The sequence below is a fragment of the Puma concolor genome, chromosome E4, assembly GCF_028749965.1.
Source record: "Puma concolor isolate L17-30 chromosome E4, mPumCon1.1.hap2, whole genome shotgun sequence".
Classification (NCBI taxonomy): Eukaryota; Metazoa; Chordata; class Mammalia; order Carnivora; family Felidae; genus Puma; species Puma concolor.
Genome location: NC_141683.1, coordinates 7104937 through 7127865, shown reverse-complemented (window position 1 = coordinate 7127865; position 22929 = coordinate 7104937). Strand labels below are relative to the sequence as shown.

At 42.9% G+C, this 22929-nt stretch overlaps 1 protein-coding gene across 6 annotated transcripts in view; it reads right to left on the bottom strand.

The window, feature by feature from the left end:
- The window catches only part of DDR2 (discoidin domain receptor tyrosine kinase 2), a 156410-nt gene that overhangs the window by 33428 nt on the left and 100053 nt on the right, over positions 1–22929 (bottom strand). For 5 of the 6 annotated variants that reach the window (XM_086693127.1, XM_086693125.1, XM_086693130.1 and 2 more), the window contains one exon: positions 1384–1486. The exons of the other annotated variant lie outside the window; for it this stretch is intronic. In XM_086693127.1, coding sequence (XP_086549253.1) covers positions 1384–1486 — 103 coding nt within the window. The remainder of the gene's footprint in view (positions 1–1383; positions 1487–22929) is intronic. 6 annotated transcript variants of the gene reach the window in all.

The following is a 22929-nucleotide window of genomic DNA, read 5'->3' as shown; positions in this document are numbered from 1 at the left end:
CAGAGAGGAACCATGGAACTAGAGTTGTTTACCAATTCAGAGCAAGCAGCTGCTCTGTCCTGAGGGGAGAAGATGTATCCAACCCAAGACTCAGTCTAAAAAGTTGGGACCCCAGTCTAAAAAGATTCTTTGGGTCTCCCCTCAAGCCTGACAGTCTTCTGTCCCTGGGGCACCATGAAACCCAGATAGACCATCACCACCAGGGTTAGAGTCCTTCAGATCAGATGTAGCCTTTATTTCTCACCCTGATTTAAAGACCACAAGGGAAATGAAACTCTTTCTGCCCTCTACTCCCCCATGAGTCATTTTACCTCCCCGTTCCACTTTCAGTCCCAGCATAACAAGGGTGGCCACCCCTTGCTTGGATATCAAGTTATAGGAAGGAGGAGGGAAGGATCATAAGATCTCCAGTGTGGGTTATGTAATGCAGTGGAATTTTAACCAACAGGATGGGCATGGCAGCCCAGCAAAACGCCATGGGAACCCATGATGAGAGTGAGGGGTAGGAGCATGTCAGGAGAGTAGTAAATAATCTGGTTTCATTTTATTACCTCCAAGCTAAGCTACCAGTGAGCAAAATTGTGAAATCAGTGGAAGGTTTCTTTTTGGGAACGTCTTACCACTTTCCCTCTTCCCTGGAATGTTCCTTTTCTCACAGATGTCAACCTACTCATTGCCGTTCTCTTCCAACCCCACCAACCATCACTCTCGTCTTTCACATACTCAGAAATTATGGAGAAGGTTTACTAAGGTTGCTTTTCTCGTGGGTGATTCCATTTGAACAGAAATCAACACTTTAGACCAAAAAAATCAGATCCCAGGAGAAGGATTAGACCCTCACCAGCAGAGTAGCTTTTGACAAGGGAGTTCGTTGCTTTGGAGGACCCCTGGTACTAGGCCACTAGGAACCCACCATACTCTTTGTGGGTGAGGATGGCCCTTCAATGAGAGAAGGGAAGACTTTTCTGGAGTCCTCAGTGTCTGCTCAAAGCCTTGATGCTTTGCACCGTGAATAATGTTTCACAGACACCCACTGACAAGAGGATGGGGTGTCCTCGCTTCCAGTGTCCTACCCCATCTGCGCCTTCCCCAGTCCACTACGGTAGTCAGCTTCCTGTAATTTCTCACACTGAGAAGGTGAAGTAAAGCAAACCCACTGCATATCCATGAACCCATCTGCTGTGGGCAGGGTGGCTCAAGGCCCTGTGATTGGGAAGGGGTGGCCAGACCAGCACATGCTGCCAAACCCTGAATTTTCTCCCCAAAAACATACAGGACAGGCCTCCCCCGTGCCTACCAGCTCCCACCCTTCTTCCCCAGCCCCTTGAGCCAGAAAGTGCATCCAGCCCATGGCTTGGGCTTTCTTGGGGCATCTGTCCTCACCTTCCGTATTTGGCAGCTGTGGATTCTGACCACTGACTGGAAGCTGTGATGTCCTCATCTGGAATGTGGCCTCCTGACATACCCAGAGGATAGCGGCATATGGCTGGACCAAGAGACACCGAAAGGAAAAAGAGAGGAAATACTTTTCTTTTTATTTCCATGGATGCCCCACCCCCTTCTAGGAAGAATGTGATTGACTATTGGACAGGAAAACACAGGCTTACATCTTCCTAAGGCTTTCTATGACCCCAGTTTGATCACCTTGACTCTCTCAGCCTTTCTCCCTGGGCCTGCCTCCAAACTTAGTAGTGTTCAATCCCCCAAGCACGGACCTTCAGCCACATCTATCTTTCAGTCCCAGACCCAAGTAATGTAATGTGATGCAATGTGCTGATTTATTCTTTTATTTGGTAATAAGCCCATGGCCCATCCCCATTACCTTATCAGCAGATGTGTACTACTAACCAGTTTCCCAAAGGTGCTGAGTCATCCTCACGGCCACCAGGTACCACCTGATCCAAAGCATTCGTTTTTCTAGGTAGCTGATTGCACAAAACTACAGGGCAAAGCCAACTGTCCTATGAAAGTACTGGACACACAGCTTTGGCCCCCATCAGCACCATGTTTTCGCCTCTGGCTATAAACAATGGCCTCTGGGGAAGGACTTCCACCTCCAGCCAAGATAGAGTAACAAGGACCAGATTGACTCTCCTGGGTGAAACAACCAAAGAATGGACAAAGTATTCAAAACATTGAGTTTCAAACAATGAATACCGAATAACAAAGGCCAACAATCCCTGAGAGGGGACAAAGAAGATGAGTCCTACAGTGGCACCAGCTTACTGCTGTGGCAGAGTCCACAGTGAGTGAGAACAAGGCAGAGTTTGGAGGGCTCCCAATCAAGGAGACAAGGATAAGAGTCTGGAGAGGTCGGGGGAATCTAGGGTTGCCAGAGAAATACAGGATTCCTAGCTAAACTTAAATTTCAGATAAACAATGAAGAATTTTTTAGTATAAATATGTACAATGATGGCAGGCATATAAAGAAGCAGAGAAATAGAACCTATAATGAGAAAAACAATCAATCAATGGAATTGATTCAGAATATAGAAGAGAGGCGCCTGGGTGGCTCAGGTGGCTGAGCGTCCAACTCGTCTCAGGTCATGATCTCACAGTTTGTGAGTTCCAGCCCTACATGGCCTTCTCTGCTGTCAGTGCAGAGCCCGCTTCGGATCCACTGTCCCCCTCTTTTTCTGCCTTTCCTCCTCTTGTGCTGTCTCTCTCTCTCTCGCTCTCTCTCAAAAACAAAAACATTAAAAAAAAGAATTTAAAAAGAACATTAAACCAATTATAATTATATTGTTATAAGGTCAGCCACTGTGGAAAACACTATGGAGTTTCCTCAAAAACATTTTTAAAAAGAATTACCATATGATCCAGTAATTCCACTATTGGGTATTTACTCAAAGAATACAAAAACAGTAATTTGAAGGGATTACTAAGTTTTTTAAAATTTTTTTAATGTTTATTTATTTTTGAGAGAGAGAGAGAGAGAGAGAGAGAAAGCAGAGGAGGGGCAGAGAGAGAGGGAGACCCAGAATCCGAAGTGGGCTCCAGGCTCTGAGCTGTCATCAGAGACCAATGCAGGGCTCAAACTCACGAACTGTGAGATCATGACCTGAGCCAAAGTCAGACGCTTAACCGACTGAGCCACCCAGGCATCCCTGTACCCCATGTTAATTGCAGCATTAATTATAATAGACAAGATATGGAAGCAATCCAAGTATCCATCCATAAGACTTAATCGATAGGATCAAGGATATGTGGTATATATTGGAATATAATGGAATATTAGTCATAAAAAAGAATGAAATCTTGCCATTTACAACAATGTGGATGGACCTAGAGGGTATAATGCTAAGTGGAATAAGTCAGTCAGAGAAAGGCAAATATCATACGATTTCACTCATAAAATGCATTTAAGAAACAAAACAAATGAACAAATAAATCAAAACAAGAGACGACAAACCAAAAATCCAGTCGCTTAAATACAGAGAACTGGTGGTTGCCAGAGGGGAGGTAGGTGAGGAGGATGTGGGAAATAGACAAAGGGGAACAAAAGTACACTTAGCTTGATGAGCACTGAGAAATGCTGAATTGTTGAATCATTATATTGTACACCTGAAACTAATATAACACTGTGTGATAATTATACTTTAATTAAAAAAATAATAAATATATATAAGGAGAGCTAAGTGAGATAGGGAAGGATATAAATAAAATTTCTAGAGATGAAACTTGACTATATGAGAAAATACATTGAATAAGATTAAAGGAAGATTATACATTAAAGAAAAGATTGGTGAACTTAAAGACAGCAATAGAAATTATCCAAAGTGAAACAATGACAGAAATTCATCAAATCACTCAAATAATCAATCAAACAAAAAGATAGAACCTAAGTTGTGAAACAATTGCAAATATCCTATTATACATGTAAATGGATTCCTTAAAGAAGAATAGAGAGGAATCAAAAAATTATTTGAATAAAACATGGTGGAAATTCTTTTCGAATTTGATGAAATTATAAACCCGAGAGGCTCAGTGACTTGAACCATAAGAAACATGAAGAAAACTATACTACAGGACATCATAATTCAACTGCTTAAAACAGGTGATAAGGAGAAAAGTTTTTAAGCAGCCAGAGAAAAGGATACATTATGAACAGAGGACCAAAGATAAAAATGATTACAAATGTCCCTTTGGAAATGGTAATTACATCGTAAATATATAAGATGAGTTTTCATGTTATTTACATTTCTTTAAATGGTGATTGACTATTTAGATTAAGACGATTTTTCATGTTATTTAAATCTCTTTAAATGGTAATTGACTATTTATATAAAAACAGTAACAATATACCGTGGGGTTTATAATATGCACAAAACTAAAATGCATGAAAACAATAGCATGAGGGCTGAAAAGGGAAAAACGGAAGACATCCTGTTCGAAGATTTTTTAAATGTTTATTTTTGAGAAAGAGAGAGAGTGCACAAGCAGGGGAGGGGCAGAGAGAGAGAGAGACACAGAATCTGAAGCAGGCTCCAGGTTCGAAGCTGTCAGCACAGAACCCAACACAGGGCCTGAACTCACGAACCGCAAGATCGTGACCTGAGCCAAAGTCGGACACTTAACCGACTGAGCCACCCAGACATCCCTCTTGTCAGATTTTTATACTGTATGTGAAGTGATATACTATCACTTACAAGATAGACTTTATTTAATTAAAGATGTACATGACAAACCCTAAAGCAAGCACTAAAATAATATTTTCAAAAAGGTTCATGGCTAATAAATCAACAAAAGATAAAACTGAATCATAAAAAGTTCAATTCACTGAAAGGAAAGCAGAAAACCACAGGTAAGTTTACACATAAAAGGATGCGAAAAGATATACCACGAAAATGTAATTAAAAAAAAAAAAAGCTGGAGTGGTTATATTAATACCAGACACAACAGATTTTAAGACAAGAAATAGCGATGGTATTTCACAATGATAAAGGGGTTAGCTCATCAAGAACACATGACAGTCCTAAATGTTTATTCACGTAACAGAGCTTTACAAAACAAAACAAAACAAAACAAAACAAAACAAAACAAAGCTGCAGGGAAAAATGAACAAAACCACATGTCGTTGAAGATTTCAATACTTACGTCTCAATAATTGGTAAAACAATTAGACAAAAAATCAGTAACTATACGGAAGATGTGAACATTATCCACTGGTTTTTCCTAGCTTGACATTTATAGAATTCTACTGAAAAACATAGAGTATTCATTCTTTTGAAGTGCACCTGTGATATGTACCAAGATAGACCATATTCTGAATCATGAAACAAGTCCCAATAAATTTTAAATATTCAAGTCATACAAAGTATGTTCTCTGTCATAATGCAATTACTAGTTAGAAAAAATACATAATAGAAAGATATCTGGAAAATCCCCAAATATTTTCAAACTAGCATAACACTTTCCTAAATATGCCATGGGTCAAAGAAAAAAGGAAAATTAGAAGAAATTAGAAAACAAATTAGAAAGTATTAGAAAAGTATTAGTATTAGAAAGTATTCTGTACTGCAAGATAATGAAAATATAACAAAATGTGTGGATACCACCTGACAAGTACTTATGGAGAAAATCACCACAGTAAAATCCTCCATTAGAAAAGAGCAAAGATCTCTAAATAATAACTTCAGTCTTCACCTTAAGAAACTAGAAAAAGTAGAGCAAATAAAATACAAAGTAATTACAAGAAAGGAAATAATAGATTATTAGTGGAAATCAGTGAAATAGAAAACAGAAAAACAATAGAGAAACTCTAAAAAACCAAAAGCTGGTTCTTTGACAAGACTTAAAAAAAAAAAAAAAAAGGCAAAAAGAATCTCTAGCCAGATTGGGAGAGAAAAAAGAAAACACTACAAACATCAGGAATGAAGGAAGTTTCCTTGTTACAGAAATTAAAGATATTAAATGCATAATAAAAGAATCTTATAAACAATGTTATGCCAATAATTTCAACAACTTAGATAAAATAATCAAATTTTTGAAAGATACAAACCACTAAAGCTCATTTATAAAGAGATAGATAAAAACCTGAGTATCATTTATGTTCTAAAAAATTTAAATATATAGTCAACAACCTTCCTACAAAGAAAACCCCAGGACAAGATGGCTTTACTGTAGAATTCTGCCAAATGTTTCAGAAAGAAAAATTACCAAGCACTCACAAACTCTTCCAGAAAATTAAAGAGGAGAAGATAGAAGGGGATATTTCCTGATTCATTTTATGAAATCCTATTAGTCTAATACAAAAACCAAACAGGAAGCTTATAAGAAAACTATAGACCAATAACTCTCATGAACATAGATACGAAAACTCTAAACACAATTTTAGTAAACTGAATCAAAGAATATATAAAAAGAATAATACACCATGATCAAGTAGGATTTATTCTAGGAATGCAAGGTTGGTTTGACATTCAGAAATCATTCAATGTAATTCACCACAGATTTAGAAAGTGAAACTGTATCGTCACTTCAAAAGACACAGAAAAAGCATTTGCTGAAATCAAACATCATTTCCTGATAACAATTCTCAGCAAACTAGAAGTAGAAAGGAATTTTCTCAATATAAACAATTGTAACCGAATGTTATGAAAACCTAAATGCCAACAAATTGGACAACTTAGGGGAAATGGATAAATTCCTAGAAACATAAACTACCAAAACTGAATCAGGAAGAAATAGAAAATTTGAAGAGACCAATCACCAGCTATGAAATTGACTCAGTAATCAAAAACCTCCCCAAAAACACAAGTCCAGGACCAGACAGCTTCACTGGCAAATTCTACCAAACATTTAAAGAAGAGTTAATACCTCTTCTTCTCAAACTATTCCAAAAAATACAAGAGGAAGGAATCATCCTGATACCAAAACCAGATCAAGACACCACAAAACAAAAGAAGTACAGGCCAATATCTCTCATGAATATAGATGCAAAAATCCTCAACAAAATATTAGCAAACTGAATCCAACAATATATTTAAAAAATCATGCACCACAATCAAATGGAATTTATTCCCAGGATGCAAGCGTAGTTTAATATTTGCAAAACAATCAACATGCTATGTCACATCAACAAGAGAATGGATAAACACCATATGATCATTTCAATAGATGCAGAAAAAGCATTTGACAACGCGCAACATGCATGATGTCATCTGATACTTCCAGGAACAGTACGATGAAACAAAACCAGACTCAGCCACTTTGGCAAGAATCATGGCCATATACACCACCGAAACACTTCCATGTTCCTGTCCCCTGCATTTTCCAAGTCAATTTTTTTTTTTAATTTTTTTTTAACGTTTTATTTATTTTTGAGACAGAGAGAGACAGAGCATGAACGGGGGAGGGGCAGAGAGAGAGGGAGACACAGAATTGGAAGCAGGCTCCAGGCTCTGAGCCATCAGCCCAGAGCCCGACGCGGGGCTCGAACTCACGGACCGCGAGATCGTGACCTGAGCTGAAGTCGGACGCTTAACCGACTGAGCCACCCAGGCGCCCCTTCCAAGTCAAATTTAAATCAAGAGATGAACATGGGATCTAGTATCATTTTGCCTGTTCTTGTCAAATGTATAACTTCTGCATCTGGGGTGACAGGTTCTACAAATAATCATTATGTTTGAATCTCGAGTGTAATTCTGGGCTGTTCAGGAATGAAGCATCAAGTTCTCAAATTCTAAACCCTCTGGAATGTGAAATTCAAGGGAGGAGTAAGGATGAGGAAATACTGATACAGAATGCCAATGGGGCCCAAATTACCAGTGAGTGAGGTCAATGAACATTTCAGAAATCACTCACAGGGTGCGCCCTCTCTTGTGCTCCACCCCTTTATGCAGTGGAGGCCATGCCCTGCCTCAAGGCCTCCTCCGGCCCCCTCCCAGATGCTTGTCCTGCCTGTTTTTGGGTGTGCTAAACGTTTTCGCACTGCTGCTTAGTGTCCCTCAGTACCAGTGACTCAATGGGCCAGGAGAAGCTTCTGGACACCTTTATCTCACAGGCTACACGCCCCAGTCCAGGTTACCAGAACCCTTGCCTTGGCATTTGTGACCCAAGCCAGCTACTAATAAAGTAACTTTGCTTTCCCATTGTTACTGCTCTCTGCGTGTATATATCCCTCAACGATCTTCTGGGGAGGGGACCTGGCCGGCCAGGGTAGACGGTCCTTGCACCTTTGGCTATCATTCATGTCGTGGTGCCCCCAGTTGCTATCTTGACTCCTAAAATACAGTTCATTCTTCACAGTTTTCAAAGTGTTGTCCCATTGTTTTCATCTTGTTTACCCTTATGATAACCCTGTGTGGTAGGCGGGGCATGTATTATTATTCTCAAATCACACGTGAGAAAACCAGTTAGAGCCCCATGGCTATGAAGGGGTCCTAATCCAAAGTTAGTCCAATGTACCAGACTGCCACTCTCTGCTCTAACCAAAGGAATGGCAAGATGTAAGCTGTTTCTCCCAACACACCAGGCTGCAGGCAGAAGTATTGCAGATTTGTAAGACAGCTGGCCTCTGGCACCTTCTTTCCCTTCAGAAACCAAAGCTTTATTCATGGACCCAGTCCTATCTCCATTCCCAGTGTGGTAATCAACTTATTGCTCTCCAAATCCATAGGGTTTTTAAGCTCCTATTTTTTATTAATTCATTCATTCAATGATTTTTTTTTTGAGCCCCGTGGGAATATAGGCATAAACAGAACAAAGTACCCTTTGCCAGAGTTTACATTCTAGTATGGGAAAAGGCAAATAAATATATAAGATGAGAAAAAGTGGCAAGTGTTGTGAAGGAAAGAACACAGGGAAAGGAAATAGCTGCTCCTTCATGTCAAGAGATAAGGGAGGTCTCTCGGATAAGGTGTCTCTGAGCAGAGATCTGAGTGAAGGAAGACAGCCAGGTGACTCTTGGAGGGCGGAATGTTTCATGGAAAGGGAACAGAAGTCAAGAAAATAGCCTTCTTAGTGGCTTCGGGTACAGCAAGGAGGTTCGTACACCTGAAGTGGAAAGACTAGCTTAAGTTAGTATCTAGCACTGTCCCTTTGCAATGTAATGAACTTGGTTGCAACCAAAGCAAGTGTTTTTTAAAGAAGGAATAGTACCAATTTCGGTAAATTTCTCCTTACTCCGACGTCCGACATTTTTAGTATCTGTTTTATAGCCTTCGGTACATAGTGCTTTGTCATATAATTGTCTGTGTGTGAGTCTCATCTCTCCTACAGATGGCAAACTTTTGGGGGGGAAAACGGCGTAAGCGGGGAGACTAGATCTTATTCAATTTTATTTCTCAGGGCACGTCTGGGGAGACAACAGGTGCTCAAAAATATTGACTGAAAACAGAGGTAGACATAGATTAGGAGTTAGAATAAAGTGGAGTTAAATATGTCACCCTGCAAACCTTACCCCCAGTCTGTTCCATTTCAACCAACTCCACTCTTCCAATGACTTGAGACAAAAATCTTGAGGCCACCCTTGACTCCTTTCGTATTCCATATCCAGCCCAACAGCCGATGAGGAAATCCCATTAGCCACCCTAAAGAATTCCCATAACCCACCTCCTTTCCACATATGCCACTACCATTCTAGGTCGATCCTGGAATAAAACAATAATCTCCTAACCAGACGTCCTTTTGTCCACCTTGTCCCATTTATCTATGAAAATGTAAGTCAGACCACGTAACTCTTTTGCCCAGCACCCTCCAGGGAGTTCCCACCTCACTCATGATAACATTGAAAACGCATGCGTGGTCTCCAGGGTCCTGCAGAGCTGATCCCGGGCTATCCTGGACCTCACGTCCAGCGCACTCCCCCCTCCAGTCACGCTGGCCTCCTGGCTGCTCCTCAAGCACACTAAGTATGCTTCTTCTTCAGACATTTAACTACTTAATTCAATAATGGTAGTAATCTGTGCTGGGTTGGGGAAAGAGAAGTGGAAGACTGTATCTCCCATTATTTTCCACGCGCTAACATATCTGAAATCTGAACGCATTTCACAAGCAAATGGTGAGTCATAGCTGGGGTTTTTTCTTAGAGTGACACAGTAGAATCAGTAGAATCAGTACAGTAGAATCAGCAGGCTCTTCAATTTGATGATATACTGTAATAATGGTAACCACTTATAAACAGCACTTATCAAATGTCAGACGATATGGTATTTTTGTCACTCATTACTTCCTGTTTCTCACGAATCCCCCATCTACAGGTAAGACATTAAATAACTGCCTAGGGCCACTCGTGGAGTAAATACTAACTCACTTTAGATTCGGACTCTAAAGACGGCTCTCTCTAAGCTACACAACCTCTGAAGGAAAAAAAAAAAGAGATTTCAAATCCACTCAGGATCTGAGCAAAGTTCACATCCTTTCTGGGTCTCAGTTTTCTCCTGTGGAAATCAGGGGAGCTGGATTAGATGTTTTCTAAGGCAGTGATTCCCAAAAGCCAGTCCATGGACCGACTGCTTTAGAATTGCTTGGGAAGGTTGTAGAATATAGGTTTGTGAGCCCTGTCTTAAGAGATTTTTCTTCGGTAGGTCTGAAACTGTGCCCAGGAACCTACATTTTTTTTTTTTTTAATTTTTTTTTTCAACGTTTATTTATTTTTGGGACAGAGAGAGACAGAGCATGAACGGGGGAGGGGCAGAGAGAGAGGGAGACACAGAATCGGAAACAGGCTCCAGGCTCTGAGCCATCAGCCCAGAGCCCGACGCGGGGCTCGAACCCACGGACCGCGAGATCGTGACCTGGCTGAAGTCGGACACTTAACCGACTGCGCCACCCAGGCGCCCCCTTTTTTTTTTTTTTTTTTTTAATTTCCCAGGTGATTCTGCTATGCAGCCACACTTGGAAACCATGCTTCCAGGTCCCTTCCAGCCTGGACACATGATCATTCTCTGGGGCCATTCCAAAGTCCAGGGACATCCACATTCACAGTCCCACTGGGCTTGCGTTCCTGGCTATCATGAATCTCTAGTCACTGGGCCATGAGTGTAACGAGAACTTCTGTTTCTCAGAACATCTAAAGTAAACCAGAAATGGGGAAAGAGGGTCGCATGGGGTGAGTCATGATATTGTTGCAAATAACTTCCCCACCAAGGCACTGCTTGTCCTGGAAACAGCAACCAGGGAGTTTTAACACAGTTGCCTTAGCTGCAGCTGCCTGTATGAAGCATGTTGATATTTCCTGGGCTTAGGAACCCTATCTATTTTGTGTTCCAATTATGCCTATATAGGTACTTTCCATATTTAACAAACAAAGGGAGAGAAAAACCGAGAGACAGACAGAGAGAGAGATCCCACCTAGGATACTCTATTTGGTGTCCAAGGAGGGCCAGTTGCCTGGCTGAGGCTCTTTGCTCCCCTTCATTACTGGGCTAAGGTTTTGATCCTCAAAGTGGTCTCCCAGGACTGGCAGCCCCCAACACTATCTGAGAAGTTGTTAGAAATGGAAGTTCTCTGACATGTCATTTGCCAATACCTTCCCCAATTCCACTGTGGGGGGAGGGGTGAAATGGGTGATGGGCATTAAGGAGGGCACTTTTGGGGATGAGCACTGGGTGTCATACGTAAGAGATGAGTCACTGGGTTCTACTCCTGAAGCCAAGACTACTAACTTCAATTTTTAAAAAAATTGGGGGGTGCCTGGGTGGCTCAGTCGGTTAAGCATCCGACTTCAGCTCAGGTCACATTTTGTGGGTTCGAGCCCTGCGTCGGGCTCTGCGCTTACAGCTGGGAGCCTGGAGCCTGCTTCCGATTCTGTGTCTCCCTCGCTCTCTGCCCCTCCCCCACTCGTGTTCTGTCTCTCTCTCTCAAAAATACATAAACATTGAAAAAATTGCTTTGATAAATAAATAAATAATAAAATAAATTTTTAAAGAAAGAAAAGAGATGCAAATTCTCAGTCCCCACCCTAGACCTACTGAATCACTCTGAAGGCGGAGCCCAGCCAACCAGGTTTTCATCAGCCCTCCAGGTGACTCTGCTGCTGCTCAGGTTTGATAACTGGAAGAACCGGGGGATGAAACGAGGCTGCAGTTTGTCCACATCAAAAAAGAAAATTCTAAATGTGTCAGTGCGCCCCTCCTCCTCATCCCCTCCAGTGCTTCCCTCGCACGGAAGGGTGTAAGCCAACCACGTGTGGACAGCTGTGGCAACAACATGTCGAGAACTGGAAGGCCTCCCTGAGCCGCGGCACACGTGGCCCTGAACCTGGACCAGGACGGGACTCTGGGACAGGAAGAGTTCTGGAATGACACGTGACACGTTCATTTCTGCTTTAGGAGCAGTGGAGGAGTGGGAAGTAAACCTGTCCTTCGGGAGTCAGCTGCTCTATTAGCAAAGCCTACCGCTCGTATGGATGGGGTTTCGGAGTGGTAGGGGTCCAGAGCCGATGGCCAAGAAAGAATTCTTGAGATGTCTTTGGTGCAAAAAGGTGGCTTTATTAAAGCACAGGGACAGGACCCGTGGGCAGGAAGTGCTGCACTGGGCTTGTAAAGAGTGACTGCTTATGTACTATGGAGTTGGGGGAGGGAAAGGCCAAAGGGAAGCCTCCAGAAGGACTTTCATCTGCTAAAGAGGACTCATAGGATGCCACAGCCTTGCTAGGGTCAAGCTAAGGTTGTTTTCCCTCTAGGAAGCCATTGACATTAAGACAGTAGGGGGTTCCTGGAGAAATGTTATACTTTGTACTTGCCTCAGGTATTTGTCAATGGGCTGCAAGTCACACGGAAATTTAATTTTACCTGCCATTTTCTTCTTGCCTATGTCCCCACATCACTATGGAGGGTGATGTTGGGGCTCCAGGAAACTGAGTCTACAGGTTTCTGGAGATCAGGCTATTGATAAAATTGCCTTTTTCTTATAATTTACTAAGACATTTGTAACCTGAAGGAGACTCATGTCCCGCATGACTGTGATCTCTATCACAGTTAACCATTTGTTTTCTTTCCTTTCCTTTGTTCTTGGGTGGCCAGGAGAGCCTGAGGAACGTCGCACAGAGCCCACTTGGGTGGGGGAGGGGCATGTGCTGGCTTGTGCTTTGCCCTCAGCTTGCCTTATGGTCCCTCATCACTACGTCCCGCAAATTTCTTGAGTCCAGCTGTCTCTCTCCTTCTCCACTCCTCCCATGCAGGGCCCAGCCTCTGCCACCTCACATCTGAATGACTATAATGCCTTCTAGCTCTTCCTCCGGTTCCTCTACCAGTCCTTCTCCACGCAGCAGCCCAAGCGAGCTTCCTAGAATCTTATTCTGACATGAATCTTCTAACAGCTGTCCAGTCTTCCTCGGATAGTGTGGCCCATGATGCCTGCGGGATCGGGCCCAGCCTACCTCTCCGGCCTCACCTTGGGCTTTCTGCACATCTCTGCTGGCTCTCATCCTGACTTCGTAAGTGCACAAAGTACCTTCCAGCCTCAGGGTCTCCCTGCATGTCATGTTCCGTGTACCTGGAATGTTCTTCCCCTCCCCTCCCTTACCTGCTGACTCCTGCTCATCCTCCAGCTCTTAGAGAATTCCTCCGAGCCTTTGGGGAAATTAGGAATTTCTGTTACATGCTCTTACAGTGCGCTGCTTTCCTTCTTAGCACTTTTCACACTTGTAAAACAAATAATTGTTTGTTTCAATACAAATAATTGTTTCATTTTGGTCTCTCCACTAACTATTCAGTGTCATATGGCCAGAGATCTTGTCTATCTTTCTCTCCGTTGTTTGCCTCATTTCTAGTAGGGTGTCTGGGTATTAACTGAGTGTTCAGTAAATATCTGTTGAAATGGTGATAAAAGAAGAGTTTTCTGTTGTTCCTAATTAGGAGGCTTAAAAAAAAAGACCTGGGAAGTCAGGAAAGGGTAGCCCTGACTAATGATGCTTAACCAGGCAGCAGACATATAAGACTTCTTTGTAATTCTGGGGCATTACATATCTATTGCAACCCATCTTTTTGTTCATGTATTTATTTAACAAATATATTTACTTAATATTAATGTTAATTTATTTAACGCTTATGAATTTATCTAACAAATCAGTTCCTGCTGTGAAGATACAGTGGTGAACAGGACAGATAAAATGACTTAGCCCACGGATCCTACATTCTGGTAGAGGAGAAAGACAAGAGGCAGTAGATTTTCGATTCTCAAATAGGCAATCAAATTGTCTGACAATAGCTATTACGAATTGTTACTATTTCAGATAGTATGACAAAACTACGGAAAACTCTAAAATATGATAGGGGGATAAAAGAGATGGGTGGGGGGTTCTTTTAGGTAACAACCTTCACCAGAGATTTTCTAGTTCACTCATGCTTGTTTACCTCCTTAGTGAAACTGTAAGCAATTTTGAGAATAGTAATCATGTCAGATTCTTCCTTTTCCCGCTGGGCAGCTGCCAACACATGGTACCCATTAGATGCTCAATACACATTTGGCAAATAAATAAGTAAGCAAAGGGTAGAAGGCAGGTGGATGGATGGATGAACCCAACGCTGGATGAATGGAGAGTTCACCATGTGTTGAACTCGTGAGGGCAGGTTCTGTAATTGATTCATTTCTCTAGGATTGTTTCATTTCTCAGCAATCACCAAAGGACACCAAGTTTCAGGGATGTGCTTTGAAGGGCTTTGTGGGCATTTGCATGAGAGGAAGAGAAGCTTTAGCATGAATTGTAGTCAATGGACACTGGATAAAGGTCCAAGAAGCTGCACTAAGGAGGGGTCCCCAAGCTTTGGTGAGGGAAAGAGCTCGGAGTCTCACTCTATGCCTTGATGAAGATCTCCAGCTCAATGCCAGAGCAAGGCTCTGAGCCAGAGATATTACAAAGCTTCTTGAGACAATTGGAGTGGGTCTTGAGGTCTAGATGTTGGAACCAAAGATAATAAGGATGAGGATAGGGAATTCAGAGATAAGAGCCAGAAAAGCAGCCAGTAGGCGAAGTTTCTTGGTGAATCAATATTCCCAGGGGCCTCAGAGAAAGGGCAGAGGAAAAAAGACAAGCTGATCTTGGATGGCCTTCCTCATCCTAGTGGGTCTTTGGAACCAGGATAAGCCTTGGCCCAGGGCAACCAACGTGGCACTTTTCAGCAGTACCAGTGCGGTTTTCCTAGTGAATATGCCTATTTTTGGTAAACTCCTGTGGAAGGGACCCCAGCCAATAGCAAAGACTCAGAGTGCCAAATCCTAAATGTCAGGCCCCTGTGCTTTTCCCCAAGCCCACTTCATTTTTTTTTTTTTTTATCAGATCCCATCCATCCATCTCTGAACTCCACATTATGAAAGATCAGGAAGCATGGAAAGGCGGAGGACAGCAAGGGACAGCGAGGGACCCAGAGACCCAGCAGCAAAGAAGGGCGTCCTGATTTTGCTTGCTGAGTTGTTCTTGGTGGTTCTTGACACTTCCACTACCCACCAATCTCCTGGACAGAGAAGCCAATTCACTTTCCAGTTTCCCAGAGTGGAAAACTACCAGTGCCGGCCACCGCATGCCCAGGCAGAGCTCGATCTGTCCTGAGCTCTGGTAGGGCCTGGCAGGCAGGCAGAGGAGAAGCAGGCAGCTGCCACCAGGCTCCAGCTTCCCAAGAATTATTTTCATACTATGCTGCCAAGGTTGAGAGCCTGAAAGGGCAGCTTGTTCCGTGATGTTTACCATCTCCCTGCTAGTTCCAGACCACAAGCTTACCCATCAATGAGTGTCCTATATGCAGCTTCCAGGAAAACACACGCATGGCACACGTGAGTCCTGAAGCATGGAGAGCTGACACCTGGGCCTCTCTGGGTACAAGGAAGACCAGACTGACCAGGAGGGGGGACACTGGGGTCAACCAGGGGACCCAAGACGGTCTCTGGTCTAAAAGAACATCTGCAATCATAAACTTTAGAGCTAAGAAGGGGCTTCAGAAAACCAACCCCTCCAATGGCTCCATATCAAATATTAGTTAGAACCTCTGAGCCCCCAAAAGGTGTGCGTCCCCTTAGTCAAGGACGCACAGCTGATGAGGACTGAAATTCCTGCACAGGACTGAGACTCACTTCTCCTGATCCCTGGTTCCTCTTTCTTCAACCCCAGCTACCATGATCAAGTTCTTCCAATTCCAGAAAGGACAAGGTGGTCCCATTAGAGAAGCTGTCACTTGGGTCCCTGTTCCCCCAAGCTCCACATTGGCTGCTACTCCAGACTGGTTCATTATTCAGGTAAATATCTATACAGCGGGATGCTAGTAGAGGCCAACGAAGATTATTTGGGTTCCTCTAGGCACATAGGGTGATTCTGCCAACACCCCTTTTGCCCAAGTTGAGGTTCCCCTTGGGATTAGCCCTTTAGAATTGCAGCCTTCCTGGAAGCCCAAAATACTTTCCAGAAACAATTATTGCAGAGCTCTGGAAGAGGAGTCCCCAGGCTGTACTGGATTCCAGGGTATCAAAGTGAGGGTCAGTCAAGATACACTCTTCTTCCTGGCTGCCAAAGTTAGCGAAGGTTTCATAGTAGAATAGTATGTCCTTCCTTCCAATAAGAAGGTGAGTTGAAGGGAGGGCTGAGTGACTCAGTCGGTTAAACATCCGACTTCAGCTCAGGTCATGATCTCACGGCTTGTGAGTTTGAGCCCCACGTCAGGCTCTGTGCTGACAGCTTGGATGGAACCTGGAGCCTGCTTCGGATTCTGTGTCTCCCTCTCTCTCTACCCTCCCCCACTTGCATGCTGTCTCTCTCTCTCCCTTTCAAAAATAAATAATAAACTTTTTTTTTTCAATTTAAAAAAAAATGAAGGCGAGTTGAAGAGACAGCAGGTCAGGAACCGAGAAGAAAACTGGAGCCATGGTCTGGAAGCTTAAAACTGGATTCTGCCACTTCCAAATCATGGGACTTCAAGACAAGTTAGTAAACCTCTCTGAACCTGAATCTCCTCATCTTTAGCAGTGTTGCCAAGAGGGCTGTTGTGGAGATTTGACATAATGAATACAAAGAATTTAGCAGGCTTCATGAAATACAATAGGGCTCCAGATATGACACTCAGAAGGAGGAAGAGAGAGGATTATTTGTTTTAAATGTTACATTCACTCTAAAGCAATTTGGAGGTTTTATGGTCCTGGGAAGGTTACTTAACTTTCAGCCTCTCAGCTTAATGGTAATAATAGTATTTGTTTATAAGAATGCTATCAGGAAGCATGAGTTAAGATATATCAAGTACTTAGTGATGTTTAAAGCAGAATAATGCTTGGGGCGCCTGGGTGGCTCAGTCGGTTAAGCGTCCGACTTCGGCTCAGGTCCTGATTTTACGGTTCGTGAGTTCGAGCCCCACATCGGGCTCTGTGCTGATGGCTCAGAGCCTGGAGCCGGCTTCGGATTCTGTGTCTCCTTCTCTCTCTGCCCCTCCCCCAACTTGTGCTCTGTCTCTCAAAAAGAAATAAATGTAAAAAAAAAAAATTTAAAGCAGAATAATGCTTAAAACCGGATAGATGTTATTTATAGATGTTATTTATATTTTAACTATTTTTACCCTGACTCATTCTAAAACAGAGATTGGAATTGGCTTCCCAAATGGTATAAAATAATTAATAAATGAATAAACGTATGTGTGTTCAGGGGAAAGAGAATAGGGAAAAAAAAGTATAAGCTAAAGAGCTAAGGTTGATATCCAAAAGATACTGCATGTGGGTCTATATACCTTTGCTAGTGATGGGCCTCACATTTGGCTCTGAGCTTCCCGCTAGCCAATTCAAAAAGCAAGACACCATCAGTTAACATAATCTGGCAATAAGGTAAAAGTTAACTTTCTATTTCTGTTTCCAGGTGGGACGGAGTAGCTTACAGTAACCAGTGCTCCCCCCTGCATTTGAAAGATGCAGATAAAACTTATAAATCATCTATTTGAAAGCATCTGCCTGCTCTGAGGTTTAAAAAAAAGTTAAAAATGGGCAAAACATCCAAATAGAATTTTTTTTCTCCGAACAGATCGTTAGAACAGGGGACTAGAACTTCAAAGAAGGGAGAATCTGAGAGGGGATATACCTCCTGCAGCCCCTTTCAGCCGTTCCTCAGTTTGGAGCAGGGGCACGGGGCTGGCTCTGGGCTTTGCGCAGGTAGAGAAGCTTCGCTATGGGGCAAAACCCCAGAGCTTCTGAAGGAGACGGGTGATCACTGTAGCCAGCAGCATCTTTCTCACTCTGCACATTTGCCAAATGCATAGTTATCAATCACAGCTGAGCGAGTTTCTCAGTAAGAAAGCTCCTACAGAGTCCTGAATATTGGTCTAACCTACTAAAAGCGAATAAATTAAAATTATAGCTTTCCAAAGGTGGACTTACCCACCCCCTCCCCTCTTCTCCCCATAGCTGGGGCTCCTCCTGTGCCAGGATGAATCATTTCTTGTTAGCTATGCTTGTATATATAGAGAAAATACACTTCGTGGTTGGGCTTTTTTTTTTTTTTGAGAGAGACAGAGCACAAGCAGGGGAGGGGCAGAGAGAGAGAGAGGGAGACACAGAATCGGAAGCAGGCTCCAGGCTCTGAGCTGTCAGCACAGAGCCCAACGCGGGACTCGAACCCACGGACTGCGAGATCGTGACCTGAGCCGAAGTCGGACATGCAACCCACTGAGCCACCCAGGCGCCCCCAAAGGGTTGATATTCTTATGAACTCCTTCTCAGCTTCCTAACATCTTTGTGAGACCAAACCTCAAATGGCATAATTTAGATGCTTTTTTTGAAGAAAAATACAGAGAAGCCTGGGAGGCCCTTGACTCCCTTCCTTCTTGTCTTCTCCTTATTCCTCAGGCACTTATCGATTGTCTATATAAGACAGGTACTGTCACAGGTATTGGCCATGAATACACAAGAGATCATTGCCACACGAAATAAGACAAAGACCAAGGTCATAAGTGTCTGTGCAGCAGGGGGGAAAAGTTGCATATTTTTTAACAACTCATCACCTCCTACTTAAGCCCCCCCCAAAACCTCACTGTTTTGAATGTCTTAACTTTTACTTTACTTCACTGTGTATGTGTCCAAACCACGAAAAATTCTGGGAGGCCTATCTTGCCACATCCATGCTCTTCAGAGGCCTGCTGGCTAGGACCAAAAGCTAAGCCAACAATCACACTGTTCTCCTCAGAAAAATACACTTCCATGGATAAGCTCTCCTGGGCACAGGGCCCTGCATCCCCTTGGAGTTAGGATGGCCAGAGTTCAGGGTTGTTAGAAGCCCCCACTTCCCAAAGGTAACTTGAGTCTCTCTTGGAGACCACAAGGGACCATAATGGTCACTAATGAACTCTTTTTCTCTTTCCTCCCCCACCGTCTACTACATAGAAACCATTGTTTTATGGTATTTGGTTTATTTTATTTTTCTCTTCTTCCAAAAGGAACAAATCACAACCCTCAATATTTGCATATCACTTTCGAAAGCCCACTGACTTCTGTTATCTCATTTGGTCCCCCTATCGTAGCCACGTGAGGTGCAGAGGGCAGAGTTCATTTTCCCCCGTTGTGTCAGTGAGCAAAGCGAGATACGGAGCTTTACCTAAAGTCACAAAGCTAGATAGTGACAGAGGTGGAACCAGGCTCGAGGTCTCTTGATTTCCATCACCCGGTCTCTTCACCAAACCACATTGGCATCACACGGTATGTCTGCACTCACTCTCCAGGCTATAATGAGACCTCAGGGTCAAGAAGAACCAGCGATTCAGGGAACAATCTGGACAGAGGACCCGGGAAGGCTTACTGCCTGTCTAATTTCTTGGAACATCTTCGTCTCAGATTTGCTGAAATATGATAGCAAAAGGACATCCTGCATCCTGGTTATGGGCTGTAAAATCAATACGCAAAAAAAAAAAAAAAACGGTTGCATTTCTATACGTTGATAATTAAGTACCAGAAAGAGAAATTTAAAAAAAAAAAATCCCGTTTTATAATTGCATAAAAATAATAAAATACCCAGGAATACATTTAACCGAGGAGGTGAAAGACCTGCATATCGAAAAGTACAAAACATTAATACAAGAAACCAAAGAAAATACAAATAAATAGAAACCTATTCCATGCTGATGGATGAAAGAATCAATATTGTTAAAATGTCCATATTATCCAAAGAATCTACAGAGCCAAAGCAAGCTCGATCCAAATTCCAATGGTGTTTTTCTAATAATCCTAAACAAATGATGGAGATAGAACGAATAATCCTAAAATTGGTATGGAACCACAAAAAATTCTGAATAGCCAAACCAATCTTGAGAAAGAAGAACAAAGCTGGAGGCATCATGTCCCCCAATTACTAGATATATGACAAAGCTATAGTAATTAAAACAGTATGGTATTGGCATACAAAATAGAGACCCTAGAAATAAATCTACACGTACATGGTCAGTTAATTTATGACAAAGGAGCCAAGAACACACAATGGGAAAAGGACTATCTCTTCAATAAATGGTGCTGGGAAAATGAGACAGCCACATGCAAAAGAATGAAACCTGACCACTACCTTATACCATGCACAAAAATTAATTCAAAATCAATTCAAGACATGAATGGGAGACCTGAAACCATAGAACTCCTAGAAGAAAACATAGGCACTAAGGCTCCTGACATGGGTTTTGGCAATGATTTTTTGAATCTGACACCATAACCAAAAGCAACAAAAGAAAAACATAGAGAAGCAGGAATACATCATACTAAAAAGCTTGTGCACAGCAAAGGAAACCACCAACAAATAAAAAGGCAACCCGCTGAACGGGAGAAAATATTTGCAAATCATGTATCTGATAAGGGACTAATATCCAAAATATACACAGAACTCCTACAACTCAATAGCACAAAACCAAATGGTCCAATTAAAAAACAGGCAGAAGATGCAAACAGGCATTTTCCAAAGCAGACATACAGGTGATCGGCAGGTACATGAAAAAAAAAGGTTCAGCATCACTCATCATCAGGGCAAGCCACATCACAACGATGAGATATCGCCTCAAACCTCTTAAAATGGCTACTGTCAAAAAGGCAAGAGATAATAAGTGTCGGCGAGGCTGTGGAGAAAAAGAAATCCTTCTGCACTTAGGGAAGACAGTGTGGAGTCTCTACAAGACATTAAAAATAGAACTGCCATGTGACCCAGCAGTCCCACTTTTGGGTGTTCATCTGAAGAAAATGAAACACTAACTCAAAAAGATATGTGCACACACACACCCCCTGTTCACTGCAGCATTATTTACAATAGGCAAGATACAGAAACAACCAAAGTGTCCACCAGTGGATGGACGGATAAGGAAATTGTGTATACAGTGGAATATCGGTCATGAGAAAAAAGGAAATCCTGCCATTTGTGACAACGAATAAAACCTGAGGGCATTACACTAACTGAAATAAGTCAGACAGAGGTCTCTCTTATATGTGGGATCTAAAAATATATATATAAGGGACGCTTGGGTGATTCAGTCGGTTAAGTGTCTGACTTTGGCTCAGGTCATGACCTCATGGCTCAAACAGGCTCTGTGCTGACACCTCGGAGCCTGGAACCTGCTTTGGATTCTGTGTCTCCCTCTCTCTCTGCCCCTCCCCCACTCACGCTCTGTCTCTCTCTCTCAAAAATGAATAAAAACATTAAATTTTTTTTTTTTAAAAAGTTCACAGATACAGAGAACAGACCGGTGGTTACCTGAGGCAGGGGGCAGAGGGTGGAAAAAACGGGTGAAGGCGATTTAAATTTATTAAAAAGTAAAATAAGGAATCTAACTGTGGGTGGGGGGAGGCAGTGGAAAGAACTCGCAACCTGGGAGGAAGGACATGGCATCCTATTTTGTTATCACCGGGTGAGGACAAAGCCTCTGATGGGAAAGTACCTGTCACATACCGGGGATCCCAAAGTTAGGTGGCTCCTGTTTCTGGTACGACCCCAACCTCACTGTTGCCCTCATGACCCCTCAGTGACAACCATCTCTACACTCTTACTTTCCTAGTTGTGCCTCTGAGCCTTTTCTTAGCTCAAACGCTCTCTTTTCCTCTTTCCACCTAGCCTGGCAAATTCCTCCATGTCTGGCCCACATTCATACCCTCAGTATTTCAACCACTCAGACCCTGGGGAGCTGACCTGGTTGGGTAGTACGTGAGCATCCTGTGCGTCTGACAATCCAGGAGCACAGAGGTCAAGAGCACGCTTGCTGGTCAAGAGCGCCTCTTAGCTCCCTCACTTAGCTAGCTCTGCAACCTTGAGTGAGTTACCTAAGGTTTCTGGGCCTCAGTTTCTCCTGTGAAGCTGGAAAGACAATACTACCTACTTCATAAGATTACTGCAAAGATTAAATTTGCTGACGCCCACTTCGAATGGCACCAGGAATATATTAAGTGCTGGTTGAGTGTTAGTTGGTATTCCCCTTTGAACTCTGCATTCTCTTTTTCGCTATTTGGCACAACAGAGGGTGTTTAAGGGGCAGATGAGCTTCGGTTGTCCCCAGAGAAATTTCCTTTTACTGGCAGGAAGGATACCAAAGGCCACCCTCAGGCTAGACTCGACAAACAAACATATAAGCAAGAAAGAGCCAATCTGGGCAGCATCAGGCATTGCTTGCTTAAGAGAATTCAAGCAGGGAGGTCCCTTCGCAGCCTTTTTATCTCCCTCTGAGGGCCCTGCTCAGTCTGAATAAAGCAAACAAGCAATCTCTCTCTGTCTCTGTCTCTGTCTCTCTCTCTCTCTCTCTCACACACACACACACACACACACACACACACACACACACAGAGAGCCCTAGCATCTCGGGTCTGGTTTCAGAAATCTGAAACCAGTGCCACATTTTCATTAGATGAAGCCCCACGAACCTTCTCACACGTCTCTAGGGACATGAAGGATGAGAGCCCAGGATTTTCCAATTTGGAAATGTGTGTAAGTAAAGTTACATGTACCGGCTTTGGCGGTAGACAAGGGGGTGAGGAGAAGTGGACAACGCTGTGCAGAAGGGAACCAGG